General features: G+C 38.1%; 1 protein-coding gene across 1 annotated transcript in view; it reads right to left on the bottom strand.

Annotated features, from left to right (window-relative positions):
• Positions 1-161: 161 nt before the first annotated feature.
• Positions 162-14,995, bottom strand: part of PHLDB2 (pleckstrin homology-like domain, family B, member 2) — a 55,588-nt gene continuing 40,754 nt past the window's right edge. The window contains exons 13-18 of the mRNA XM_010132999.1: positions 9,091-9,298; positions 5,793-5,883; positions 5,198-5,344; positions 3,828-4,047; positions 768-853; positions 162-302 (exon numbers count right to left, since the gene is read on the bottom strand). Coding sequence (XP_010131301.1) covers positions 162-302; positions 768-853; positions 3,828-4,047; positions 5,198-5,344; positions 5,793-5,883; positions 9,091-9,298 — 893 coding nt within the window. The remainder of the gene's footprint in view (positions 303-767; positions 854-3,827; positions 4,048-5,197; positions 5,345-5,792; positions 5,884-9,090; positions 9,299-14,995) is intronic.

The following is a 14,995-nucleotide window of genomic DNA, read 5'->3' as shown; positions in this document are numbered from 1 at the left end:
CCCCCCCTTTTCAATGCATTTGTAAACCCCTCTCATTCTGAGGTTTCAGGTGCACATCATAAGGAGGACATTTCAGAGTATCCACTGGCTTTTCAGGTTTCACTAGGTATGGCTAACTTCATATGTGACGTTATTGCAGTATGCCCTGTTGATCCCTTTTATTATAACATGAAGTGGGTGTAGCCTTCTGCGCCTGTAACAATGACATCCATCCATATCCTCATGGCTTCTGGAGAAGGAGCGACCATATAGTAGATCCGGTCATGGGTCTTAACACTGAAAGTGAGCAGTGGGTTGGGACTCTAAAAGAAAACGGGAAGAAGGATATCGAAAGAATCAAATCAAAGCCATTTATTCTTGCCAGAAGTGAAACTACTTACAGGGAAATTTGTGATAGGGTTAAGGAGAAAGATGAAATGCAAAATGCTGTACCACTGCGTCCTGCGTTGCAGTGCTGGAAGCAGAGATGCGTTTAACGCATACAGCCATCCTTTGATTTGCCAAAGCCATTGATTTCAGTGGTCTTGCCACTGGACTTAGGAATTCCTCACAGCAAATCCTACCTGGCACGGTGTAAAAAACCTACAGGGCTTATCACTGATCTGGCTTCATCTTCCTTTTCCTCCACCCCAGGTGTTTTTTTTAGTTGGTTGGTTGCTTTTTTTTTTTTTCTAATAACATCAGTTCTCCCTTTGACTTTACAGCAGCTCCCATACTTTGGGTACTGCTATATGAGACTAAGTTAAAACAACAGTAACAAAGTTTACCTTATATGCATTCTTTAGATGATCATAATAGACTTCTTCAATAGCTTGAAAATATATTACGCCTTTTAATTTAGTTTCGTGTTTGTCTAAAATGGAAAAGAGAGAATGACTTGAGAACTGAAATGAACAGTACTTCAAGAAACAAAAGCTTAATTTGCATTTCCATATATGTTCTGCTGATAGGTAACTGGATTAACATTTCTGCTTGTGAAATCCCACAGAAATCATCAACCTTCCTTACTAGTTGGTCAGTTTTGTTGAGAGATGCATTTCCTCCCTTACCATGTTTTCTTTCCCACATGGCTTCCACAGAAATAAGGCTTTTGCAATTTCCTCATCTGTTTGCAAGTCACTCCCTTCACTGAAGTGTCTAAATGTTATGGCTGGTATTACCAACAGATGTCTCTGAAATACAGACAATCTTCCAATCCAATGAAAGCCAGCCAGACTTCACACCACTCACAGGCTAAGACACACAGTTTGCCTTCAAAGGAAAACTGTTATGATAAGAAAATGTGAAATGCAATTTGATAGCAAAAGCTCTATATTAGAACATCATTTGGGCTTGTACTTATTTAAAAAATGCTTCTCCCTACTTCTAATAATCTCCCTCAGTCTCAAGCTAATATTTATTACTCAAATGTGAAGTTAGCAGATTGTACGCAAGTTTCTATGAGCTCTGACACATGGAAAAGTTTACAGGAGGTTAAAAATACCTGGACACCCACTGCAGCATCATAATTGTCTGTTTGCACTCTACTCTGACACCGAAAGCAAAAGCTGAATTAACTAGATGCAGTTTGCCTCTGTTGCAAAAGGGAACACCCCCCTTGCTTCAGAGCATCCAAGGTAAGAACGCCTGAATGGATAGTCAGTCCAGGGAAGCTGCTAACAAGGAGTAGGTTGTTATCCACTGGTACTAATATCCCACTGCAGCAAAGCTGAAATACGTGGTGGGAATCTTGTCTTCTCACTTAAATTTTAATATCTACAATGGAGACACAGCTGACTTTACAGACAGTGCAAAGAAGCAGATGCTTGCAGATGTTCAATTCTAAACTATTTCAGACATCTTCTGATACTGCTTTCTGTCTGAGAATGGGCTGGTGAATCATTAGGACAAGGAGGATACACAGACCATGAACTTAAAATCTTAACAGTCACAACTATAATATTTCACAAGAAAAAGGAACAGGGCAGATAAGCATCCATAGTACCCTCCCTTTTCTTGCAATGGAAGAGAAACTGTTAAATAATCCCAGAGGGTATTAACAAGCATCACAACTGTGTGTGACACTGAACGGCAAACTTCCTTCCACTCCCAGTACTTTTATGTTAGGGGAATATAATACCTTCTGACCCTAAGTTAGTATCACCTTGGCACTGAACAGTCACATAGAACATCTTACCAGTCCCATAAGAGATTCTGCTGTCACTTTGAACACTCACAAAACTCAGTTTACATCCTATAGGTAGCTGCAGGCAGTTTCAAAAGCTTCAAATGATGGCAAAAAGAAATCCCAGACCAAACAATATAGTGCTTTGGAGGAATCTCAAGGAATCAGTAGGAGTACTGAGGTATAAGACTGTGACATCATAGCACACATTATACTAAGCTAAATGCAATACTATACAAAATATACCGTCTACGCAGTGATCCACTCTCCTTTCAAGCCCTGCCTGGGGACTCAGTTACAAGAGCATTTCAGGTACCCGCAAGCTCCATTTATGGAGTTCCCTGTATGCTTCAGGTCAGGAAGTGCAGAAACTTTAGTCGCTGCGCTGAACGGTCAGACTTTAGAGTACGTTCTTTGTTCAGTACGCTTGCAGAACTAAAACAACGTATCAGTATATTCACTTGGAGTTCAATTACTCTGCATTTACAGCATCAATATTTATTTTAGAAGTCTAGTATATATTTAAAGCTCTAGATTGATTGTAACTCTTACAAACTATGTTTGTTGGCTGCATTCCTTGAGATATCAAAAGTTTTGTTTGATAATTGAAATTGCATTATGGCACCTGTGCCACACTCAAAACCAAAACTGTTTAACTATTAACATAACTACTAAAAAAAAAAAAAATCAGTACCAGATGGGAACGCTACTGTATGTTACAGACCTTGCTAACCAGTAAACCAGATGTTAAGAACAAAGTCAAAAAAAGTTTGTCACATTCTTCATAGTATTACTGCAAACTAGTAAGATATATTCAGAGGGTATGTAATGAATGAGTGTAATGAATTCAAATATGTGTTTTAAAAAAGAAGGACTGAGCAATGCATAACCCTACCATCAGTTTTATGAATTTCTGGAAAGCAGTGATGTCATAAAAGGAAATGGAACTCTTTGGGTGGTTTTTGTATTTGATGTTTAGTTCTGCCTTTTAGCAATGACCATCCTACATATGCCCCTGTCTGGCCTCTTGTAACAATAAATATTCAGAACACAAAGTCACTTTTCTGGCTCCCTCTGAAATTTCAAAGTTAAACCACGTGTAGATTTGCACAGCAATCAGAGAGACATATATGTTCTTAAATTCCAACTTTCTGGGTTTACTCCAAGATAACAAATGAACGTAAAGCTTATAATGTCTCCCAGATACTGTATAACACAACTTAGTGTACAGAAACCTCTTTAGAGTATTGCATGTCGTTCACTTGAAATTCCTTGAAGTCTCAAAACATGGCAAACTCAAGAAGTCTGCTCCTGTATATGTAATTTCCTGAATGACTTTTCAGCACATCGTGCAAGGGGACTGCAAAAGCATTCAATTTATTTTTCATGTATATTTATTTTCATGTATTTTCAAGTATAATAAATTATATTCTTGTATGTAGAGCACAAGAAATCATTCTGTCATTGGAGGAAGTATATAATATTTAAAAACAATTTTGTGGAGCTAGGAATGTGATTGCATGAGCTCTATGCGTATATTTAAAACATCTGACAAAATGGAAATATAAGTTTTATTCAGGACTCCCTATATGTTCATAACTTAGCTGAAGTTGATAGGACAATAAAGGGATAGATGTTCCCTAGTAGTGACCCTGCAACCTACCTGCATAATAAGTAAAAGTTCTCTTGTTTCTGTCAAAAACAAACCATCGCTTTTTCCATGTTTTAATTTTTCCTCCCATTTTAATCAGAAAACCTCGGCAGGTCTTTTCTGTGAGGGAGACGTGGTAACAGGTCTCTATGTTGTGACCAGCTGTTTCAATGTGACTTCGTAAGTCAAAGTCTTCTTTTCTAATGGGCAGATAGCGAGTCAAGGGCCGGGCCTACAGTAAGGAAAAGAAAAACCGTATTATTTTTAACAGAGGTCTTAACTTCTTCACTCTTTCTGCTGCAAGGATACAACTGCAAACTGCCCACGTACTCTAGGAATGAATGTAAGAAAAATAAAGAGCTTTTGCTGCAGCCCTAATAGCCTTTAAAAGAAAAAGCCTTAGAACTTGTAACTCTATGAAGTGTTGGATAACTTTATAAAAGCCAGATCAGAGCATAGGAGTTTCCTGAAATCATCAGCTGGTAAGCTGGTAAAACAGGGGCCACCGCATAGGAAGGTTGTTTCAGAATTAAAACATAAATTAAATGCAAAGGTGTGTTGCTGCTTTAGATGAAGTGTAAGAACTTCATTTGCATTTTATTTCTCTGGGCTAGATACTCACTACACATATCTCACTCATTAACATTTTACTGCTACAAATATTTTTGTGCAAAGTATAATGTAAATGATAAGAACATGGTATAACAGGAAAAATTAATAATGAGCGAACTCCAATCGCTAGTTAGTTTCACAGGGATTGCCATGAACAATATAGAATTACTTTCTTCTGAACAAATTAAACGTGGTATCTAGTTCACAGTTGGCAACACGGTGTGGAGAGCTGAACTGTACCCCTCTGCAAGAGACAGCAAAGCAGCACAGGGAACAGCGCCTCATTTGTGATTGCAGTTCAAGACTCTGCATCGAACCTGGATAATATCACTTGGAAAAGCTTTTTTATCTATTTTTTTTCTTCAGTCAGATTTTTGGAAGTGACGATATTCTGAGATATTTTATGTATTAAAAGAAGAAAAGAAAAACCTCACCAATGGCTAATAAAATAAACACAAACTTCTGTTGTCTGGGCTAAAAAATTCTGCTCTGCCCATACTCAGTAACAAACTTTATAGGATTAATATTTATAATTTAGACATAAGATGTTAAATAGATACCTATGCTATTATTTAAATGAAAACTTGGACATCTATCTAAGGCTCCAAGAGCCCAAACATGCTTTTAGCAGCACAGTTACACCTTAGAAATACTAAATCCTTTTTTTCAACTAAAAGCAATTCTGTTACCACTGGCAGAAATATACTTCCTTTCTGTGTATCAAGGGGAAGTCTTGCACTTAAAAACCATTTCATGTCAACATATCTCACCTGTGCTCTTTGTTTCTCACGTATTTTGACTTCCTTTTCGATTAATTTTTGCCTCTGGCTAGTCTCTTCTTCCAATCTTTTCTCCAGTTGCTCTCTGCGGCGCTTCTCTTCTTCCAGAGCTCGTTTTTTAGCTTCCATCTCCCGCTCCTAAATACCACGGCACATGCAGAACCTCAATTATATGTGAAACTATAGTTGGTAACGTAATTTCTAAGCTAGGACTAAAACCCTTTTTTGCCTCTTAAGTAGGCAAAAATACATAGCCAGCAAAGTGGAGAGAGAATTGGAATCAGAATTGCAAATAACAGCCACTCTAGAAATGAAGGTTCTTCTTTAGCAGCTCCCCTAGCAGGCGTAGGAGCAATGCTGACCTGCCTTCTGATGGGATTTTGCCATCAGCTCACCCATTGTGATAGTAGCTATTGCATATGGGCTCAAAGATGTAGTATGAAGGTGAAACCAGACCAAACTATAAGGAGGAAAGATAATTTTTGAAGTGTATGTTAGGTGTAAACCATTTAGTGTCAAATGTTGCATTTAGGAGGATAATCTCTAACATGCCCACTCTTAGTTTTACTCATAAAATTATGCTTACCCTGCTCTCAAGCAGCCTCGTCTTTTCAGCATGCGCTTGTTTCAGAAGTCGCTCCATCTCTTCTATTCTTGCAACGTTTGAAGTGCTAGCACTGCACAAAAAAAAATTTAAGAGTTATTTAAAAGAACACTCAGTATTTAAAGACATATTAGACAGTTTAAGAATGGAGTTGATACTGTCCTTAATTCAGTGCAGTAGGCACTAACAAAAAATTATGTATAAAGTATACGGCATGCTCCTAATGTTTACATTCCCCACGCGGAGCTGTGAAAAAATGCAGACATGACTGCCTAAAAATGCATCTTGCCAGTCCCCTGGGATCTGTTATCTTCTCCCAGATTGCACAATATGATGGAGGTGGTTGCCATGTCCTAACAGAACACACTCCTGGATCCTCAGAGCTGGCATTAGTTAGCCATTTGAATATACCAGTCTTCCTGGCTGTAGACCGTCTCTATTTTGTGTCTTACAGAGTCCATCATCAAAAAATGCTCGGTAAAAATAAGGAGGATTAAGAGGTATGCATAAAGGCCATTCAGTGACAGAGCAGTGTCAGAAAGGATCTACTAGTTAAACTAATGAGCAAGCCAAAGAAACAAGGGTAATCACAAAGAGAGCTAGAACCTGGCCCAGCACAATGCAGCTATCAACTCTGCCTGTCCTTTTTTTTCCTGTTTCTTTTCTCCAATACAATTTCTTTGTTTCATCTCAATTTAACGGCCATTTAAACTGTAGTATTTCCATGGTGTGCTCCCTATTTTATTTTTCATCTGTGCTGTTCAAGAAAAACAGTTGGTCTGTTTCACTATTAATAATGCCATTAGACTGAAGCATAACACAAGGAAATAGAATGGATTCAAATGTTTAGGGCAGAGAGAAATGTGACCTGGGATTGTACTGAAAACGCTATCTGACCATTCAAGTGGAAGTGGGTGTCATGCTACTTAACAGCATGCAGTCCAACTGTGAAGGGACACAGGTAGAACAGAAGTAGTCCACATATGTGTCCTGGACAAGGAAGAGAAAAAAATAACAAACAACATGCTTCGCTTTCTGAGGATGCCTCTGATGCTTATGTCTGTGAGACCAAGGTTTTTGCCAGAAGTGTGACAGTCTTCAGGAGACATTTCGCTGTCTGATACTGGGGATATGTTTCATGAAAGGATACAATACAATGTAAAAATAACATGCCTCATTTAATCCAAGCTTGCAGAAAAGGTATAACCCATCTGAAATCTATCTGAACTCTAAAAGCTTGTCTCAGAAAACTGAGGCCACTGACTTCTATGCCTAAGCCTAGTTTGGCCAAAGCATGTTTAGCTGATGGGCCAAAAGAATGAGGGTCAAATAGCTTCACTAAAAGCAATGGAGCCATAAATTAGAAGTCATTTGGTCAGCCTGGAAGATAGTTAATTGTGGTAGATTTTTCTATATTAAACTGGTTAACACTTCAGCTTAGTTATATTCTTCCATCCTTGCTTTGCCTACCCTGCTCACAGAAATTACTGCATAGCAGATGATCACAAGCTCTGAAACCTCAGCCACAACAAACAGGTTTGCTAATGAACCTTGGAACTGTTTCATGAGTTGCTAAATGACTACAGTGGTTCTGTTTCTTCTGTGCTTTGATCACAGACAGATTTTGAGCACTTCCAGCAAAAAACGATCTCTCACCTTACACAAAGTAAAATATGTGTTTTAAATGTTTAAGAACAAAGCATCAAAAATTGTTTTCCTTTGAAGTCTGATATGGCTAGAAAAGATTCTGAAACACCATCTAAACCAATCTGAATTAATTTTGCTTAAGGGAATTTTTGGAAGGAAAATTAACTGCCTATCTTCCAAGTTTTATCAACAAAATCAGCCCACACTCTTTTCTTCCCTCATTAGAGTTTGCTGTGTGAGAAACTGAAAGATCTGTTGTAATGGGTCTTTTTCTGTTTCTTTGAATTGGTTTGGGTTGTTTGGTTTTGTTGTTTGGTTTTTTTTCCAGGACTGCGTGGAAGCTGCAGAAGAGGAAGCAGAAGAGCAAACAGCACCTGTGAAATTCAACAGCCATCGCTGCTCCCCCATCCTGGGCTGAAGATTCTTAAGAGAACGCCCTGAGGCAGCTCAAACACACACCGTCTTCCTCCAGAATGGTCAGAGCAGCAAGTCAAAGAGAGGCAGATTTCATACCACTGCCACATTAGATCACTGCAGGATAGAGATAATCCCCAGCCTGTCTCCAGCTCTCAGAAACTTGCTGTCTCCTTATCTATTTAAAACAGAAATCCACAAAACATGAGTCCTAATGCTTTTACTTAAAAAAAAAAAACCAAACCAAAACCAACCAACCAACCACCACCACCAACAACAAATCAGCCAGCAGAATGAGTGCCACTGGAATTTTCTGAAACCCTTAACATTGCAGTGATAAACACTACGAAAGGAAATCAGTGGGCCGACACCCTGCTACAGGAAATAGTTGCTGAATAAAACACAACATGCTAGCCAAAAAAAGCTGTCCTTGTGATCACAAGGGATTCTTAATCCCATGACAATGTTGTACTTAATTGTCAGCCTTCCCTTAAGCTTGAGAAACTGCTGGGGCAGGGCTGCAAGCCGAAATGAAGGCACTATCGTTAAAACCAGGCTGTCAGAAGAAAATTGTCTGCACGCAATTTTGAGACTCAGCTGGACTTTAACACAGATCACTGATGTTCTTTTTATCAGGAGTGATGTCTGAGCTGAGAGCCTCTGAGGGTAAGAAAAGCAGCTGACAGCTTTAAGCCTTTTAGTGTCATCTTTTTGTTTTTACTGACACAGAAAAGGAAGTGGAAAGGGCAAAAAAGACTGCAAGAGGAGCCCGAAGTGTTACAGCATAAGGCACTAATAAGTTTAGCATGTTAGACTTGCAGAACAAGTGTACTTCATCACTGGCAGATGTCTTTGAGAAATTTCCTATCACAGGAAATTCCTTCCCTGTAGAGACCCATAAAAGATGCCTGAGTATTTCCCATCCCCAAAAGAGCATCGGCAACTTCATAATTTCAGTTCAGAACTGACTCTGTGGCCTTCCATATTATCACTTAGCCTTTCCATGATTTTATTTTCCATCTTTAAATAAACAGGTGAAGATGATAGTTAAACCTGACTACAAAGGGCTACACTAATACCAAATATTATGCCCATCTAACGATCTTATTTTCTTAATCAGTTACCAGTATTCACACTACCATAGCATCAACATGTACGTATTCTCTTTTTTCGTTATAACCCTGTGACCATTATAACATCAGAAAGAATGATGATTTACCTGGAGATGTTATCGGGTGAGCATGCTGATATGCTTGTCTCCATACTGTCAGAACTGTCTAAGCTTAACGTATCAAAGGCATGGTCCTTGTAGCTATGATCTGGGTAGTGGAAACTATTTAAATACACATTTGATTCGGATGCTGTTCTGCTGTAGAATTCAGGAGACTTCTGCCTTTGGTTTTCACAGATACGCTGATGGTTATACCCTGCAGAGTACGGAGGAAACACTTATTTTACACAGAAGTTTTGTGGCCCAAACTCAACATGTTAGCAGCACAAGCATTTTGAACATCACCTCAGTCTTAAGTGCACTCTGAACAAGGTAATACAATACTACAGTTAATGTCACAAGTTAATCATAACTGAAGAAAAAGAAAATCTTTAAATACCTGTTTTATCTACAATGGACACATACATATGCAGATTAGTATGGCTGACTTTTCAGTATATATTCTTGTATGTGTATTACGAAGTTTTAATTTGAAAGAATGAAATTCTCATTTTAAAATGAAAATCAGGCCTAATCTGGAAAGTAATGCAGCTAAATTCAGGGATCTAAAAGAACTGACACTGATTAAAGAAAAAGAAAAAGTTCTGATAGTCAACATTCTTAATACTTGTTTCGTTGATTTTACTGAATGTGGATTATTTTTTTGTCTGTTTGGGGAACTTTGCCTTCTGGTAACTGCACTTGGGCTTTTAGTTTCAGCTGAAATAACATAGGCTACTTGTCACATCATCATAGTTACTAGCATAGAGGTACTTTCCTGGAGTTTTGAAATGGCAGTTCACCCTACATGACTGAAGAAGATCCACATAGCTCAGTGACTATAAAGAAAAACAAAGTTTATGCAAAATTTAAGTTCTTTGTGCTGTTATTTTTCCACAAAATCCTCCTTTCAGAAAAGCCATCCTTCTTGAACACAAAGAACTGTGTTTGGCTGCGTCTCCTTTAAAAAATATTTCTTCAGAATCATTTTTATCTCTTCTCCTATGCCCTTTGTAAATAATGCAGCAGTATTTATACAGACTTAGAGGGCTTGTGGAACTTGCCTGATGAAGAGGAGAGTATAATGACATTTGTCATTTTAACCACTGAAGTTATTTTGCAGTGCCCTTTTAAGGTTAGTTTAATCTATTGATTATAAATGCAATGGCACTGCTCATCTTTTCCTTCAATCAATGCAAGAAGTAAAACTTTCTCATGGTTCTGATACTCGGCTGAGTTTATAATACTCTCTGCACATTCGTGACCCAAAGTGTGAGCTGGTGGCAGAGTTGGAGATTAGGAAGGACTGTTGGGTTACATGAAAACCTCCCATCTGTACAGGAAGGCAGCCACTGATGTTCCACATATTTAAGATAAACAGACACTGGAAAAATGCAGACAGATGTACAAATGCAGCAAGGTCCAGATAAAAATTTTTACTAGACACCACTAAAACGCTCATGTTAGGAAAACGTGCTTAAAGAGGGAATATTTTCCTGCCTTATTTGCATTCTCTATCTTCACATAAAAGGTTACTGTCTGATATTTTTGCAGTGCTTGAGTAGGGGAAGTCCCAGTTCAGAGAGCCAAAAACTGCAACTCTGCCTTGGAAAGGCTAAAATATTCTCCAAAAGGTATCTGAAAAACATCACTGAAGCTGAATAATTAAAAGCATATTATTAAGGAAATCATGCCCTACCCGCATTTCCAAGGTAGATAGTTTCCACTTGCCTCCTCACTTCCCTCTGTACCACACAAATGTTTCTCACATACAATTAAACCTGTTTTCTAAGAAACTAATAGGACTTCACTTGCCATTTGAAAGAACACTAAATTTGAATAAAAGTTCAATTGCACCGATTAGTAAAAGAGGCAAGAAGGGCAGAAATACATCTCAGCAGTGAGAGATAAACAGCATCACACAACGCACGTGTTACTGATTCACACGTGCAGTTTGGGTTTTTTTCCATTATTACAGCAAATGCTGCTGTTATTGCAGATAAGCAATTACCTTTCATGCTCCAACCTTTGGAATGACTAATTGCTCCTGCTAAATGGTTATCAATTATTCATTATGGAAAGAGAGAAAAAATAAATTACCAAAAGAAATTTATTCGAATACATGTTTTTCTATCGAGTGCGTTGCCAAACCATGCCTACTCAGAAATCTTAGTTCCACATGTTATATTTCACTGAAAAATAAAGCCATCTAAAAGGCATAAAGACACAGCAGTTTTACAAGTGCTCTCCTAAAGGAAAGCCAAATTTTCATGAAGATAAATAACCCATTAATAAATAACCCCCAGCATTTTTAAGTAAAACAGTTATCAGTTAAATTTATGTAATCATGCAAAGGTAACTAAACACTGCAAGAAGTATACAGTTATTAGGTCAAGACGTGGGACTGTTTCACAGAAGCAGAGCATAACACAATGTTCTCATTTTCTCGTCATGCTGTAAGCAACAGGCAGTTCAAAGTCAGCTACATATTGACACCATGAAGCCTCACAACCAACCTGCCTCTGTTACAGCCCACTTACGCATCGCACAGGCGCAACCTTAAGCTTAAGGAATTTTTAACTGCTCAAGTGCCTATTCACAGAACATGAGCATGCACCTAAAAATGTTAGGCTCCTTTTGCAAGATGCAGCACTTCACTAAAAGCTTCCCACAAGCCAAGACTTGTATCAGCCAATCTAAGCTGATACAAGAGCTAAAATGTTTCTTGTTGCATTGGCTTGTACCGTCAGTAGTAAACAGTGAACTTGACACTGTTCACAGCCATACTATTGAGCAAAATACTGCAAATATCCATAAAATTAATGTATATATATTCCAATAACTCCATTGCAGAATCACAAAAAACAGATATACCACCATTATTATCATGAGGTCAATATTATCATAAGGTCAGAACTACAGGTGAAAGCTGTTATTGAAAGTGGCACTGTCAAGTACATTTATAAAACCTCAATATTTCATTAAAAAGATTGCGGTACATTTTATTTTCTTTCTTTCTTTTTTCCTAAAGATTAACATTAACATGTCAAGATACATTTTTTGTATGGAAACATGCCAAAGTAGGAAGTCCAAGTCTGTCTACCTTGTCTTTGTCACACACAGATCTACAGTGATTTCTAAATTTTCTGCTCTACTTGTGTGGCTATGAGCAAAGAAGCAAAAAATTAGGCCTGCACAAAGCTGTAGCTCTGCAGATAATAGCATTAATCAGAAGTTTTGTTGTGACAGATTATTTGACAGCAGGAAAAAAAAAAGAAGTTTGAAGTGCTATCATTATTTAACGATTATTTAAAAGTTTTCCAAGATTTTGGGAACTACTTGACAGTGCTGAAGCAATAAGTACTTTTGCCAAAACATTACAATGATAGATACAGCCAGGTAGAGGGATGTTTTCATACCTTTTCTGGCTTTTCCTGAGTTTGATAGGAGAAAGAGTGAAAAACAAAAAGTGCTTTGAAAAGCTTATTATACCTTGCACTTAGGATACTGTTCTTTCTGTAGAGCTTAGAAAGAATACAAATAATCATCTTGCTGGTATCTAACTCCTCTGTCCCAACAGTTTTGTGTCCAGTGCTGTGTCTGGTCTTACATCTTAACTCCCAGCTAACAATTCCCATTTCCCTTCTGGAGTCTATCCTGCAGTCAATGGGATTGAATTGGCTGACTCTCTCTCCCTGCTCCTGTGTGTCCTTGCTCAGGCTTCTGGCCCCCAACACCCCATGGGAGCTTCCTGGAGGAAAGTTTCAACCCCTGCAGAGCAAGGTCTCAAGGTCTCTAGACTGCACCAAATAGTAGCTTTTTTTTTTTTTTTTGCACATGGTTTGCCTACAAAGGCACGTACACAGAAGGTGAATTTATAAATACAGCCCTTCAAAAATACTTCATAAATGGCAGCTAAAAAATAGCTTTTTCCACTAATGATTTAGATAAGAAAATTGTCCTCTTAAACATTTTATAAATTGCTCTTAACTCAGGCTGCGATTACTGACAGTGACTGTTTTGTACAAGAACGATTCTTGAATTCACGTGACTAAATACAGTTTTGGTAATCCTGGAATAAAGACTATTTAATACTTAAAAATCTATGAGAATATTTCTTACTGGATCCAGCCTTAAATTTATTCATAGACATTACTTGTTCCTGCACAAAGAAAATGAGATTGAAGACCATGTTCAAAGTGAAGTGGCTGTTCTTCATTTCCTGACTTAATTTTTAACTTTGAATTTTTCTCAAGATTTTTACATATACCTTCTTGGACTGAAATAAGAAAAACTGGAGAAAGGACATTAGAGAAATCTCATTTTAGACCATTACTGGTTTAGTGGTAATCCTCAGATAATATCTTTAAACTAGCTGAGCTGCCACTTCCTCCAGGCACCGTTGTATATACTTGTTTCCAGATCTATACAAACACGTCTAGAAGTTTGCTCAATGTTTTTAAGCCCTAAGGCAGGCGTTAAGTTACTAATACTGCTTCAGGGTTGCATCATCCTCTTTGCACATCAGTTTGTGAGACATGGCACGATAGCCAGTGCTCCAAACTGATGGGATTAAGTGGCATTTATCACAGGAGACCCTGGCTTTCCACCAAGTCAAGCACACCCAGCTCCACCACACTTGGCACAGCTGTATGCTCAAGGTATCAGTATCCCAAGCCCCCCGTGTTGTTTACAGTACATCACCTTGAAAACTGACACTGAAAATCTTCTCAAGTGGTAAAAGAAACTGCAAGGAAAGTGCAAGGAAAGCAAGCAGTGCCTCAGTCAAGAATACTTTTTATCTATTCACTACCTGTTTAAGGTGAACAACTGATTTGTGGAGCAGGAAGAGAAGTGAGGGCATATTTATGGGTACAAGCAGTGTCTATACATTCTCAAAATTCCACTGATTTGGTAGAAATATCTTACTCCTCCAAAACATTCACTTCATTAAAAAAGGCATACCCTATCTACTTCAAGAATGTTTTTGTAAGAAATGTATTTATTTTATAATAAACATTTATCAGAATGACAGAATAAAATAACATTGCCAAGGATATCCATTGACATGACACTTGGCTTGGTTTTCAATGATGTGTTTAAGGATGTCAGCTGAAATTAATCTTAGTTACACAGACTCAAGTCCCGCTGATTTTAGAGGAAGCTACACAAAATTTCAGAATTCTAACTGATAATAATATTCCATTTCAGTTGTACTGTGTGGCATGCTTAAATACTACACTGTGTTCCAAAAGTTTTCCAAATAACACTAGCCCAAAGAAATGCACTTTCTTTGCTCATGAATTTGATGAAAAGCTTGTTTTTCTTCCACATGCTGAGCATGGGTATGAGGTGCTAGGAGAAACCAGAAATCACAGCAAGTTGAAATCAGTGCCTTCTCTGCTCTTAGCCTGATATTTTTTGAGGCAATTCCTATCAAGCTGAATGAGAGGTGCCTGAAGACTGTTTCTCTGGCCCTCTGTATAGCTGGACAGAAATACTCTAGGATCTGACCCTAGTGACTGGACTTGGACATCTCTGTCCTTACCAAGTTCTGCACTGCAGTGCAGAAAAGCTCCCGCAACTTTTGTTTTACCAAGGCAATGGACCTTTCCCCAACCTAGAAAAAGAGCATTTCAGAGTGAGAGAGAGGAGTTACACCCTTCAAGCTCCTCCAACATCAATAAATTCAGGGAGCTCTGTGTTGAGTGCAACAAGAATAAAGTATTCACTACCTACTAAGAAAGGAAGTCAGGACACAAACAATCCTTGCACTCCTATATCCTTCAGATTTTGACTCTGACTCTTACTTTGTAAATTCAGTGACAGTTCAAGTAAAGAACCTATCAGCAGCATTATGTCCATTTGGCAAATTGATGTTTTAGAAAAGGACATCTAGAACTGTCCTCTTTCC

The sequence above is a fragment of the Buceros rhinoceros genome, unplaced genomic scaffold, assembly GCF_000710305.1.
Source record: "Buceros rhinoceros silvestris isolate BGI_N320 unplaced genomic scaffold, ASM71030v1 scaffold24033, whole genome shotgun sequence".
NCBI classification, from domain to species: Eukaryota; Metazoa; Chordata; class Aves; order Bucerotiformes; family Bucerotidae; genus Buceros; species Buceros rhinoceros.
Note: the sequence above shows the minus strand (reverse complement) of the source record. Positions and strands in the feature narration are given on the sequence as shown.